General features: G+C 40.1%; 1 protein-coding gene across 1 annotated transcript in view; it reads left to right on the forward strand.

Annotated features, from left to right (window-relative positions):
• The window catches only part of INSR (insulin receptor), a 251,942-nt gene that overhangs the window by 71,378 nt on the left and 168,291 nt on the right, over nucleotides 1–12,273 (forward strand). The window contains exon 2 of the mRNA XM_040321264.1: nucleotides 9,535–10,086. Within this exon, the coding sequence (XP_040177198.1) occupies nucleotides 9,535–10,086 (552 nt within the window). The remainder of the gene's footprint in view (nucleotides 1–9,534; nucleotides 10,087–12,273) is intronic.

Here is a 12,273-nt window from a genome sequence, read left to right on the forward strand (position 1 = left end):
ATTGTGCAGTAAGCCTGTAACATATATGGCCAGTTTTAGGTTTACCAAAGCTACAAAATATCAGGACAAACTAAATTATCCAATCAATTTGCTTCCAGTCAGATGGGCCCCTATAGTACAAAGTTGTTGGTAGATCTAAGGGATTTTACAATCCGATTCTCACATGTGTAGTGAGCTTATATCTGAGAGTCTTTGTGAAACTAATTTTGTTTACTAAAGAACAGGTGCATTTAACCCATTGCTGTACAGGCAAATTCTGACATTTCTCACATACAAGTTAAAGCAGAACTTCTGTTCTTCCACCACCTCTCCCCCTCCTCTGCCATATTTGGGGATTTTTCTTTGGGGGGGGGGGGGGGGTTGGGGGCGACAGGTACCTAGTTTTGACAGCCTTGGGCGTTCCAGGCGGTAGTTTACCTCCCTGTCTGCAGTCTTCTGGGACACATCACAGGTCCCAAAAGACTTTGGGAACATTCACAAAGCACAGTGCAGCTCACACATGCACAGTGGGCAAAAAAGAAATGACTAGGCATCTATCCATGATCTGAAACATGTTAGATTTTTTTGTCCCCTATGTCCACTTTTTACCATTGATTGCAGTGTTGCATGATTTTTTGGATGTTATACAGCTTTGGATTTTATCCTTTGTTTATTTTGTTTCAATAAATCGCCTATCAGAGTGCGGCAGTCCGGGAACATTTATTTTTTCCACGGATCAGCGCAGAGTCTGCACCTGTCAGTACTACAGGGCGGGAGCACAGCATAGGTCGCAGGGCTTGGAGCGGTACTCTTTTTTCCGTTATGCACAGTGGGCAGCCGGCTGTAAAGCCACAGGGAGTCACAGCTGGCTGCCCACAGGTAACAAACTAGTCCTGGGGATCCGAAGACTGGTGAGGATGGCTCTGGATCCTTGGACTGGTGAGTGTCTGTTTATTAAAAGTCAGCAGCTACAGTTTTTGTAGCTGGGACTTTTTTTCTTTTTTTTTTTTGTAGAAATGACTGAAGAACTGCTTTAAAATCATGTGAATTTTTTTTTTTGCTGGAAAATTACCAGCCAAACATATCTTTTTGAAAGCAGAGGTACTGGAGAATAAAATGGTAGGTGTTTCTGATCTGATCAAACTGAAATTGGTTTGATTAGATACATTACAAGCCGGTTACTGTTTGTAAACCATGATCTAACACCATAAGTGATGACATCCTTGTCACTTCCGGTTTCATTCCTCACAAAGGAGGGTACAGATGTACCTTCTCCTCTGTGATCAGCCTGTCACAGAGAGCAGTGGTCCCGGGCTCTCCGATCACATTTGAGAGCTCAGGAATGGTGGCAGCTAGAGGTGGGTCTCCCTTTTGCTTCCTGTAGAAGTAATCATGCAAATCACTTCTACAGGAAAGCTCATCGCTGGCTGAACATTTTCATACCAGGACCACAGCATAACAACTTCATCCCGAGGACATATGGCTATGTCCTAAGGATGTAAAGTGGTTAAGAGAATGACTTTCAAAGTCAAACTAATATGAGTGTGTGCATGGAGAAGAGAACTGTTCTGTTTTATATTGTTGGTGGTACCCCAAAATGCACAAGAAACTCAAGTCCGTAGATAAATATTGACTTTGGTGGAGTAGTGTGTAGATATTTGTTCAGAGGTGTGTTTTTTATTTTCTTTGTTTTTTTGGATTGCAGGCAAAGTAAATCAAAGGCAGACAATTCTTGTCAAATGCTGAAGTAAAAAGCTACGTTTGACAGGAATTCTCCATCAACATAAGCCCTAAAGTTCAGAGAAAAAAAAGGTTTCCATGCTGCCCCAATTCATGCAGACTGCACTGTGGAGAAATCTGGCTGTCAAGCTCATGTAGACAGCCTTACAGATCCAATTGGAAGCCAGTCTGTCAGACTTGTGTATTCCTTGCTTTGGCTACCTTTCTATCTCCTGGCATGTTGTGTAAAAATCTGTCTCTAAGCCCTGGTTCACACTGGGTACGATTTGGAACGATTTGAGATGCGATTTGACATGTCAAATCGCATCTCAAATCGGCGGCAATTGTCGGCAATGGCACTGTCCTAATCAGTGCGACGCTGCATCTGCGATTTCAAAAAGTAGTTCCTGTACTACTTTTTGCGATTTCGGGCCGCGATTTACATTAAATTGCGGCCGAAATCGCGACAAAATCGCGGCTGCGAAATCGCGGTAAAATCGCGCATTTTACCGCGATTTTGAATTCGCAGCAGTGTGAACCTAGGCTCAAGGAAAATTGTCTCTTGCATAAGCTGGGTAACAAAGGGACCACCCCCCCCCCCCCCCATTTGCGCTCTGCATAGTGCCAATTACAAAATAGAATGATCAGTAAGTTCTGAAATAACAGTGTAGCTTAAAAAATATTTGTACAGTAAATAGTATTATCTTCTCTTTTTTTTTTTTTTTTTTTTGCAATTCCGTGTTTTTAAAACCTCTTTATTGCTATGCATGATGGTAATGGAAAAGGAAGACCTCCTAGTCTCAGAACAAATGTTTCATTAATAACTGAATCATAAACAGGTTCTGTTCTCAGGAAATCTTTTTACTTCCCGCGGATGTTTTCTCATCGACTTTCTCTTACATTGTATTAGATGATGCTACATCATACAAAGTAGACGGTTTTTCATGTAACGCGTATTGGAGCTATTTTTAAATGTCTTCAACTATTACTGAATGGAAAATCTATTTAATTTTTATTTATTTGTGTTTTTTTATTTTATTTTGTATTTATTAAAACATTTTGGATAGAGTGTGAAAGGGTTAGAACTCCAGAGTTTTTTTTTTTTTTTTTGTCCTGTCTGTGAATTGTTTATCCCCATGTTCTAATGACTTCTACCTACTTTCTGTTCTAGTGACTGGGTTCCCTGACACAGGAAGTGAAGTTAAATATTCCTAACGTAAAATTCCCAGCATTTTTCCACACCTAAGATGCTGCAGGTGGGGGTACAGCTGGCCAATGAAGTGAATGGCTGTACTCTCCTGTATTCATGTAATGGGCGGAATCACTGGTGATTACACAAGTACAGAGGCGTACAGTAATTCACTTCTTTGGCTGGGTGTATGCCCCCTACTGCAGCACCCTAGCCGTGGGAAAACACCAGGACATGTATGCTAGGTGTAGATCTATGCCTGCAGACGTCTCATGTGCATGAAGCCAATGACATTCCCTCTCAGGCTTTTACTGCTCTCTTTGTGTTTGTGGGGAGAAATCCGTACCTAGAAATAAGGGAAACTCTCCCCAAATGGGCACAAGATATCGGCAGTAAACATTTGATAGCCTATGTAATAATTTATTGTAAGTTTATATTTTAATTGCCATATTCAATAGATACAGTACTTACAAAGATGGTAAAGAACAATAGTACATGGGTCACCAATCCCCCAGCATATCAATTTTGAAGCAAAAAACAGCAAGGCGTTGTAATCTTAGCAATACAAGGTAGTATAAGAATTACAACTATGCTTCCAAACGACATTCCTCCTTGTTTTGTGATTGATACTTCCTGTAAACAGTCAGAAATTGCAGTAGACTTTATTTTACTGTGTGCATGAGTACAAAGAAGTAATAAAAAAATGAACCAATAAACCTTAACTATGGAATGCTTCACCAGGTCACATAACCTACAGTCACATGTATGTTCCTTTCTTCAATAAAAGATTCATAAAGGTTCTACATCAGTGTCTGCACTTATTTATTGTTTTCTTATTTTTCAAGCGAAGTATTGCGTATGTCCTGTATTTCAACCATATAAACAATATGTTTCCTTTGGACTCTTACTTCGATATATGTCAGTTTTCAAAGTGACATCACACTGTTACCAGTGTTTTGCAATCTCAGACTTATCAGGTCAAAATGTACTTATTCTTATTAATCACTATTAATTTTCGTGCATAGAAATATGGAGGTTTTAAAAAATATTATTGGGGCATGGGCCATTTTTTACTGATACCCGATATACATGTACATTGATTAGGGATCAAGAAGTTTTCTGCTGTAAGGTTGGTAACCTCAGACCAACCCACGCCATATGAAAGAAGGTCCTCTCTGCTGTCTGATGAAAAACTGGGCAATCTTTCTTCCTTGTCTTATACAACTGAAAAGAGATGGGGTCATATCCTCTACCCTCATTAAACATACTATGTAGATATGTTGTCAAGACTTCTGTCTACATCTCAGCGAGAGAGAGCTCAGGTGTAAGTGCATACCACTTCTCTAAATCGGTGCGGTTTAGTAGGTAAGACGGCGTAATATCTAGAAATTGGCTTATTATGATCTGAGGTTTTAAGAAGGGACCTTGCTTTAGTAGTAAATAAAACCACTGCCAATTGACCCAAAATGTGCCTCAGCTGCTCATGGGTTGTGCATACTCATTAATACTAGGATAAGGGATTAGCAAATATCTGCCTCAGCACCTCCCTGCCACTGTTATGTGTATTTAACCCCATTTTTTGCCCAGGGGAACCCATCCTCTAGGCCACATGTGTCAAACACAAGCCCCGTTGCACCTCTCCTGCAGCCACGGTACCCCTTTTTTCTCCACCTTGTCTCCGCAGTTGGCAGCAGAGAGGATAGAACTCCTCCGCCAGATTTTGCACTTCTCCATGCAGCCATTAAACTACAGTGAGGAGTTGGGAGAAAGAGTCAGTGAGGTGTGTAAATGTTTATCATCCAGTATGTTCTAATGGAACATCTGGGGAAAAATGAAAGCCCAGATTTTTTTTTTTTGTTTTTTTAAATGGGGCATTGCGCATTAATTACTCCTCAGGTTTGATTGCAAACACCCCTTCCTAAGCCATCCTGCAGTGTAAAGAATTAAAGTAACAGATTATTTATATAAGCAAAGCTAATATCTGACTTTTTTTTTTTTCATCAAAGGTAATCTGAATCGGGGGCATTCAGCTAACGTATATACTAGTTGGCAGTTTAACATGAAGGCATGTTCTCTCTACACTTCTTTTGGGTGACAACTTTTTTTTTTTTTTTTTAAGTGTGTGAGGAAGAGCAGGTTTTACATATTGCAGACACCTTTGGCACCATCTTATCAGGGGAAGAACTTTAGTAATCAGACAAGGCTTGTTACCCTGCCTGCTGGCTAGTCTCCATGATAACCATTGACCAGCAATGTTTGCATGTGCCTTTATAGGCATTAGATATTTGCCCAATCAATCTGAAAACTGCTGGGTTCTGAGTATTCGGATGTTTATAGGGCACCTTGTAGGCAAATTATTGGGCCCCTTTGGAAAAATAATGAGAACTAATATCTTCCTTCTTGAACATAAAATGGCTACAGAAATACAACACCAGTTTCAGCCAGATAGGGTAGCACTTGTTGGACATACATATATATATATATTCTCTCGCCAATAGTTCCCAGAAGGAATGGAGTCCTGATAACATTATATGGATCCTAACGGCTCATGTACACACAGACTAGATTGACCGCCGGCTACGGGAAAACACAAAGCATAGCAAAACCATGTTGCAATTTTACCACGTTTTGCGGCCGGCAGTCAAAACGTTCCTATCCTGAACGCGTTTCTTCCGTGTTCAGGAGCAGTAGCTTGAACCTCCCCCAACCACAGAAGCTCCTAAACTCTTGTAAAAGCCTATGTGTACATTGACACACATGCTTTCATGGAGTTGAGTTTAGGAGCTTTGGCAAAAGTAAGTTTAGAAGCTGTAGTCTACATGAGCCCATACAATGTTGTTTTTTTTTTTTTTTTTTATCTGCTCAGCCTACAGACGGAACATAAAAAAAAAATAATAGAACAGATTTCCCCATTCACATTATACAGCGAGGATGGATGAATCTGCAGTTCTGGCTATTGTATTCTGATCACCAGTATGGTATTTGATGTTGCCCCTATTCTGCTGACAGTTTTCCACCTGGCGCCTTCAAATTTTTGATGGATGTCGGGTGGGAGGTGCTAGCAGGGCCACCCATAAAGTTACCTTCCAGATGAACCATCTGAAATGTATCCGTATATAGTCCTCTTTAAGTAGACCTTTTATTAAGGGGACTGTTGAGTCCAGAGATGGGCAATTTGATTTGAGAATTTGAACATGCTTGGCACAAACACAGATCTATAAACAAGGGACAGTGCTAGATAATTTTCCTACAAAAAAAAATGATATAAACAAAATTCAGAGACAGGCTCTGGGGTTGACGACCCCTCTCTCCTGTGTTTTCTTTCCTTGACTATATTCCAATAAAAATGGAAAATGTAATCTTGCACAATATGCATAGAGATATGGAAGATGACACTTCTAACATGTTTTCAAAGGTGCAAGCTCTGGGACCATTATCTTCATTCTTACTTTTTTAGGCTTTCAGACACTGACATAACATAGAACACATATTCATTGAGGACTTCTAACCTGGATAACTTGTTCAAGGTCCATGATTTACTAGTTGGTAAAGCAAAGATAATTGTTAATGCCTCATAACAGTAGCATAAGCCTTATTACTCCCTAAGGTCTGTGGTTGCTGGCAGACAAACGGAACTACAAAAGTTTAGCTCACCCAGTGCTCCTTTGTCATGTATTAAATGTTTATTTGTACACAGATTGTGAAAAACATATTTAACTGCTTGCCGACCAGCCGCCGCATATATATTTTATATATTTTATATATATATATATATATATATATATATATATATATATATATATATATATATATATATATATATATATATATATATATATATATATATATATATATATTACTATACTACGGACCTAACTCTATAATTTTCAGAGTCTCTCAAATTGGAGCACATATAGCAGTGGATAGATTAAAGTCAGGTGTGCTTGGAGGGCGTCCACTCCTCCTTAAATCCTTGAGCCTTGATGTGGGCAGTGTGCCATACGCATATTTATGCAAATGTGTACAAACAAAACCCTCTGTTTTTAACGTGAATTGTTAGACATGATCAATTTGGTTGTTTTGCAGGCCGGCTGGTAAGTGTTTTGGGAAATCTTTATTTTTTTTTGTGTTATGCGTTGCCCTTCCATGTGCACCGTACTGCAAAGGCTAGTTATAGGTTGCGGTGATTGACACTCTTTTGGACACTAACACTGTTATGACGCGTACACACAATCGGTTTGTCTGATGAAAACGGTCTGATGGACCGTTTTCATCAGACCAAACCGATCGTGTGTGGGCCCCATTGGTTAGTTATCCATCGGTTAAAAAAAATGGAACTTGTTTTAAAATTATCTGATGGATACCTAACCGATAGATAAAAACCGATCGTCTGTGGGTACGTCCATCGGTTAAAAATCCACGCATGCTCAGACTAAATTAGGGGACGGGAGCGCTCGTTCTGGTAAAACTAACGTTCGTTATGGAGATAGCACATTCATCACGCTGTAACAGACAGAAAAGCGCGAATCGTCTTTTACTAACACGAAATCAGCTAAAGCAGCCCCAAGGGTGGCGCCATTGGATTTGAACTTCCCCTTTTATAGTGCCGTCGTACGTGGTTTACGTGACCGCGTTCTGACACGATCGGTTTTTAAACCGATGGTGTGTAGGCACGACTGATCATCAGTCGGCTTCATCGGATAACTGATGGAAAAATCCATCAGACTGATTTCATCGGATTGACCGATCGTGTGTACAGGGCATAAGACCCAATTTTATTATAAATCTACCACATTAAATGAGGTAAGCAACATGGAATGGGAGCTGTGGCTTTTGTTTGGTGATCTGATCCAACAAACCAAAGAGTAGTGCGCATATTTGGCAGTTTCTCAAGGAACTTGAAGGGGATGTTGTCTCCCTGCAAGCGTAAAAATAATTCCTTTTCCATAAAGACCCATGGAGAAAAGGCCACACGTGCAGTACCATATGGCCTGCCAACTAGATGGAGGACAGAAGCACCATGGTCCATGCTGCCCTCTGACCTGAAGTATGAGTATAAAGTGCATGGAGGCTAATAAAATATATATTTTAATAGCACCACACTATTGAAATACTTATTATTCTTTAAAAAAAATTATAAACTGAGTAGTGAGCAGTTTCTGGGCCCCTCAGCAACCATGTGACATGCTGTGGCTGTAGTTGTGTTCCTGGTTGAATGTAATCATTCAGTTAATTGATCAGAATAATCTTTTACATTTTCTGTTTACCAATTGGAACTGAACATAAGCTTTTGGCCAATTTTATGTATGCATTCAAATCGGATACAGCTGTCCGTTTTTTTTTTTTTCTTTTTTTTAGAAAAGTTCTATCTATATCTATCTATCTATCTATCTATCTATCTATCTATCTATCTATCTATCTATCTATCTATCTATCTATCTATCTATCTATCTATCTATATTTTATACTTTTCCTGATCTAAATGTGACATGTCGAAGGTAAAAAGATGTAATTGGATGCATGTGTGTTTATATCTGGCTTCCCATAGACCAAGGCTCTAGCAGGAAAGGACTGAATGGACACCTATGTCACAAAAGTGACACCTGTACCATTCAGCTCTGATTCTGCAGTGGATATGTTCACTGATCCCCTGCTGGAACAGATGATGCCCACATGAAATGCTGTACACTTTAGGTGGAGTGTGTACTTCCTGCTGTGTGGCAATAAAAATTCTGCACGTGGGATTAACCATGTTATTGACGTCACCTTTCATGAGACCATACTCCTGCATTCACCTGCTTTGGTTGATTGCAGGCTGCAAACTGGCTGAAAAGGCATTGTTTATATACAGTATGGATTATGTCAAATTGGTCTTTCATTGTAGTATTTATCGTTTTCCAAGCTAGTTAAAGGGACCTCAGACCTGTCATAGTTCAAAACATAGCTTTTTAAAGCAATGAAGTTGTTTTACCATTTGTGCTGAACATGATTAAAACGTTCAGTCATCTTTTTGAAAAATTACAGGTCAGCAGCTACGAAAACTGTAGTAGCTAACTTTTAATAATGAGACACTTGCCTGTCCTAGGATCCAGTGTTGTCCTCACCCAGCTGTTTCTTCAATGGGCTTCGGGTCCCCGGTGCCAGCACACTAACTGTGGGCAGCAAGCTGCTCACTGTACATGTGTGAGCCATGCTGCACTATCTAAGTGGTCCCACAGTTTTTTGGGACCTGTGACATGTCCCAGAAGGCTGCAGGGGAAGGAGGGGGGCCGAAGTTCCGGACGGATTACTGCGGCAATCTGACCGGAAGTGGGCGAGCAGGTACCTGTCAAATCATGTCCACTAATTGCATATCCCTGATCTACTATATGCAAACTAAAGTTTTGCTGGATTTTAAGATTTAACACATTACTTCACATCTTAGAAAGAATGCTTGCATTAACCTGTTTACAATTTTTGTTAGATTTTGCGCTGAGAAGATAGGAAATTACCTGGACTATTAAATGAAGTTTTAGTAACTTTTTATTTGGTCAAGCTAATGTTTAGACACAATTTTAGTTGTACTATTTCTGCTCTATAGTGCCTAACATATCTGGAAGGATTTTGTTTTCTTTTTTATTAATTTCAATGTTTTCCCTCTTTTCCAGTTTGCCCAAGTATGGATATTCGGAATAACCTAACAAAGTTGTATGATTTAGAAGACTGCACTGTTATTGAAGGTCATCTACAGATTCTGCTAATGTTTAACACCAAACCAGAAAATTTTAAAGGGTTAAGATTTTCCAATCTTACCATGATAACAGACTACCTCCTTCTGTTTCGCGTTTACGGTCTGCAAAGTCTAAAAGACTTGTTTCCAAATCTCACCGTCATCCGTGGCACTCGACTCTTTTTTAACTATGCCTTGGTCATTTATGAGATGCTAGATCTAAAGGAAATCGGTCTACACAGCCTTATGCGCATAACTAGAGGCTCAGTCAGGATTGAGAAGAACAACGAGCTGTGTTACCTATCTACCATTGACTGGTCAAAAATCCTGGACACTGTGGAAGACAACTATATCAACCTCAACAAAGATAACAAGGAGGAATGTGGGGATGTGTGCCCTGGTGCTATAAAGGGAAAGAGCAGTTGCCCTTCTACAGTAATTAACTCTGTGTTTGGTGAGCGCTGCTGGACCCAGGATCACTGTCAAAGAAGTAAGTTGTGTGTTTTTTTTTTTTTATGTGTTTTATGTATATTGCAGTTGATGTGTGTTTGTTTGTTTTTTTTCATTTTTTTTTTCCTTATTGCCTTTTAAATTTACTGCACATCTGAATCGACACAAAGCAACAAATCTAAGTTCCAGGCCTCATTTTGCCATCCCTCTAGAGGGGAACCAGTGCTGCGAGACCTGGCTTTTGAGGGTGGCCTTAGCCAGACAGTAAGCCATCCCAAATTAGTGTGTCCAATAACATTGCACACATTTTGCTGTTGACAAGTGGTTATTTTGCAGTCCGTAACACCCAGATGAAATTTTAGGAGAGTCTGTGATCTGTTTCATTGAAGGCAGACTATTTAAATCAGACTTGTTTCCTTATTTTAGACCAACCCATTCTTCTGAACACATTGAGGCTTGGTTCACACTTGTGCAATGCTGGAACCCTGCAAATCCACTGCCGTTCCCACATCGCACCCAACTCGCACGGCAGTTCACACTGCACTATGTGAACTGCCAAAAGTGTAAATACATTGTTAATGACACCCCCATTTCAGCTTGCATACCGCACTGTGAACTGTTGGTTCAGGCATTCTGGTGCAGACCAAAAACGGGTTCAGTGCGAGTTTGGTCCGAATGCTATGTGATATAGTACTACTGCAGAGCACAGTAGTGTGAACCGGCACTGAACATCAAGCACCCTCTTTTTGTATGATTGGTTTAACATAGTTTAAAATGCCTTGTTGTGTAAAATGGTTGACATTAGGGTTGTCCCGATACCACTTTTTTAGGACCGAGTACAAGTACCGATACTTTTTTTCAAGTACTCGCCGATACCGAATACCGATACTTTTTTTTTAAATGTGTCCCCAAATGCAGCCATGTCCCCCACAAATACAGCCATGTCCCCCCACATATGCAGCCATGTCCCCTACATATGCAGCCATGTCCCCCACATATGCAGCCATGTCCGTAAGGTCCACAAATATAAATATATAATTATCTATGATGGAATATGAATCATCGATCATATATACAGATGGTCTAGTTTATACAACCCCAAAGTCCTGCGATAATGGTTTCACAGAGTTTCCAATAAGGGTTAAACAATCACACATGGTATGCAGACTGAACAGCCAAATAGACCACCAACAACCACGGCCCATATGTGCACATCGTCTTGGTAGTTGATAATACAATAAATACATTTATTAAAACTTCCATTGAAACTAGGAACAAATGAAAGCTGTAATGTTCCCTGCGCGTATTAACTATGCGGCGGCGACGTTGCGGTATGCGGCGGTGGGGGGGTGGGTTATGGCTGATTATCGGATCTGGCATCGGGGGCATTTGCGGGAGTACAAGTACTCCCGCAAATACTCGGTATCGGTCCCAATACCGATACTGGTATCGGTATCGGGACAACCCTAGTTGACATATACTGTATGTATTTAACTTGTCTATTGGAATCTATTTACACTTGTGCAACTCCAAAGTCTCACGATTTCCATATGCGACTTTGGAGCACGCTTTTGATGTGACTGTGAGTGCGACTTTGATCCGACTTTAAACTCTGTGGATTAAAGTCTGCATTTACGTAGTGCAGGCACCTTTTTAAAGTCGGTGCAACTTTAAGTCGCATGGATTTGAACAGGTACCATTAAAAATAATGGGCTGCGACTTGTCATGCGACTTTGATGTCCAAAGTCACATGACAAGTCACACACGTGAACGGAACCTAAAAGGAGAAGTGTAGAGTTTATATATATATATATATATATATATATATATATATATATATATATATATATATATATATATATATATATATATATATATATATATATATATATATATATATATATATATATATATAAAAATAAAAAAAAAATACATACTTGCCTTCATGTAGCATCATTGGTCCAATGCTACAGCTGTTCTCTGCCGGCTTTAAGCCCGAGAACTGAATGATCACATGACATGACTGTCAGCCTCCGTTCTCCTCTCTTCCCCTGCAGTGCTCACTGGAGCACGGGTCAGGGTAGAGGGCAGGGGCAGCTGGCACCAGCTCTGTGATCAGGCTTCCGTGTAGATCCCGACAATATGGTTGGAATCCTTCCAGAATATGGAGCAGCTAAGCTGATGTCGGCTGATTCTGGGTCACAGGAGAGCAAAAGTAAGTGAACTG

The sequence above is a fragment of the Rana temporaria genome, chromosome 1 (genome assembly GCF_905171775.1).
Source record: "Rana temporaria chromosome 1, aRanTem1.1, whole genome shotgun sequence".
NCBI classification, from domain to species: Eukaryota; Metazoa; Chordata; class Amphibia; order Anura; family Ranidae; genus Rana; species Rana temporaria.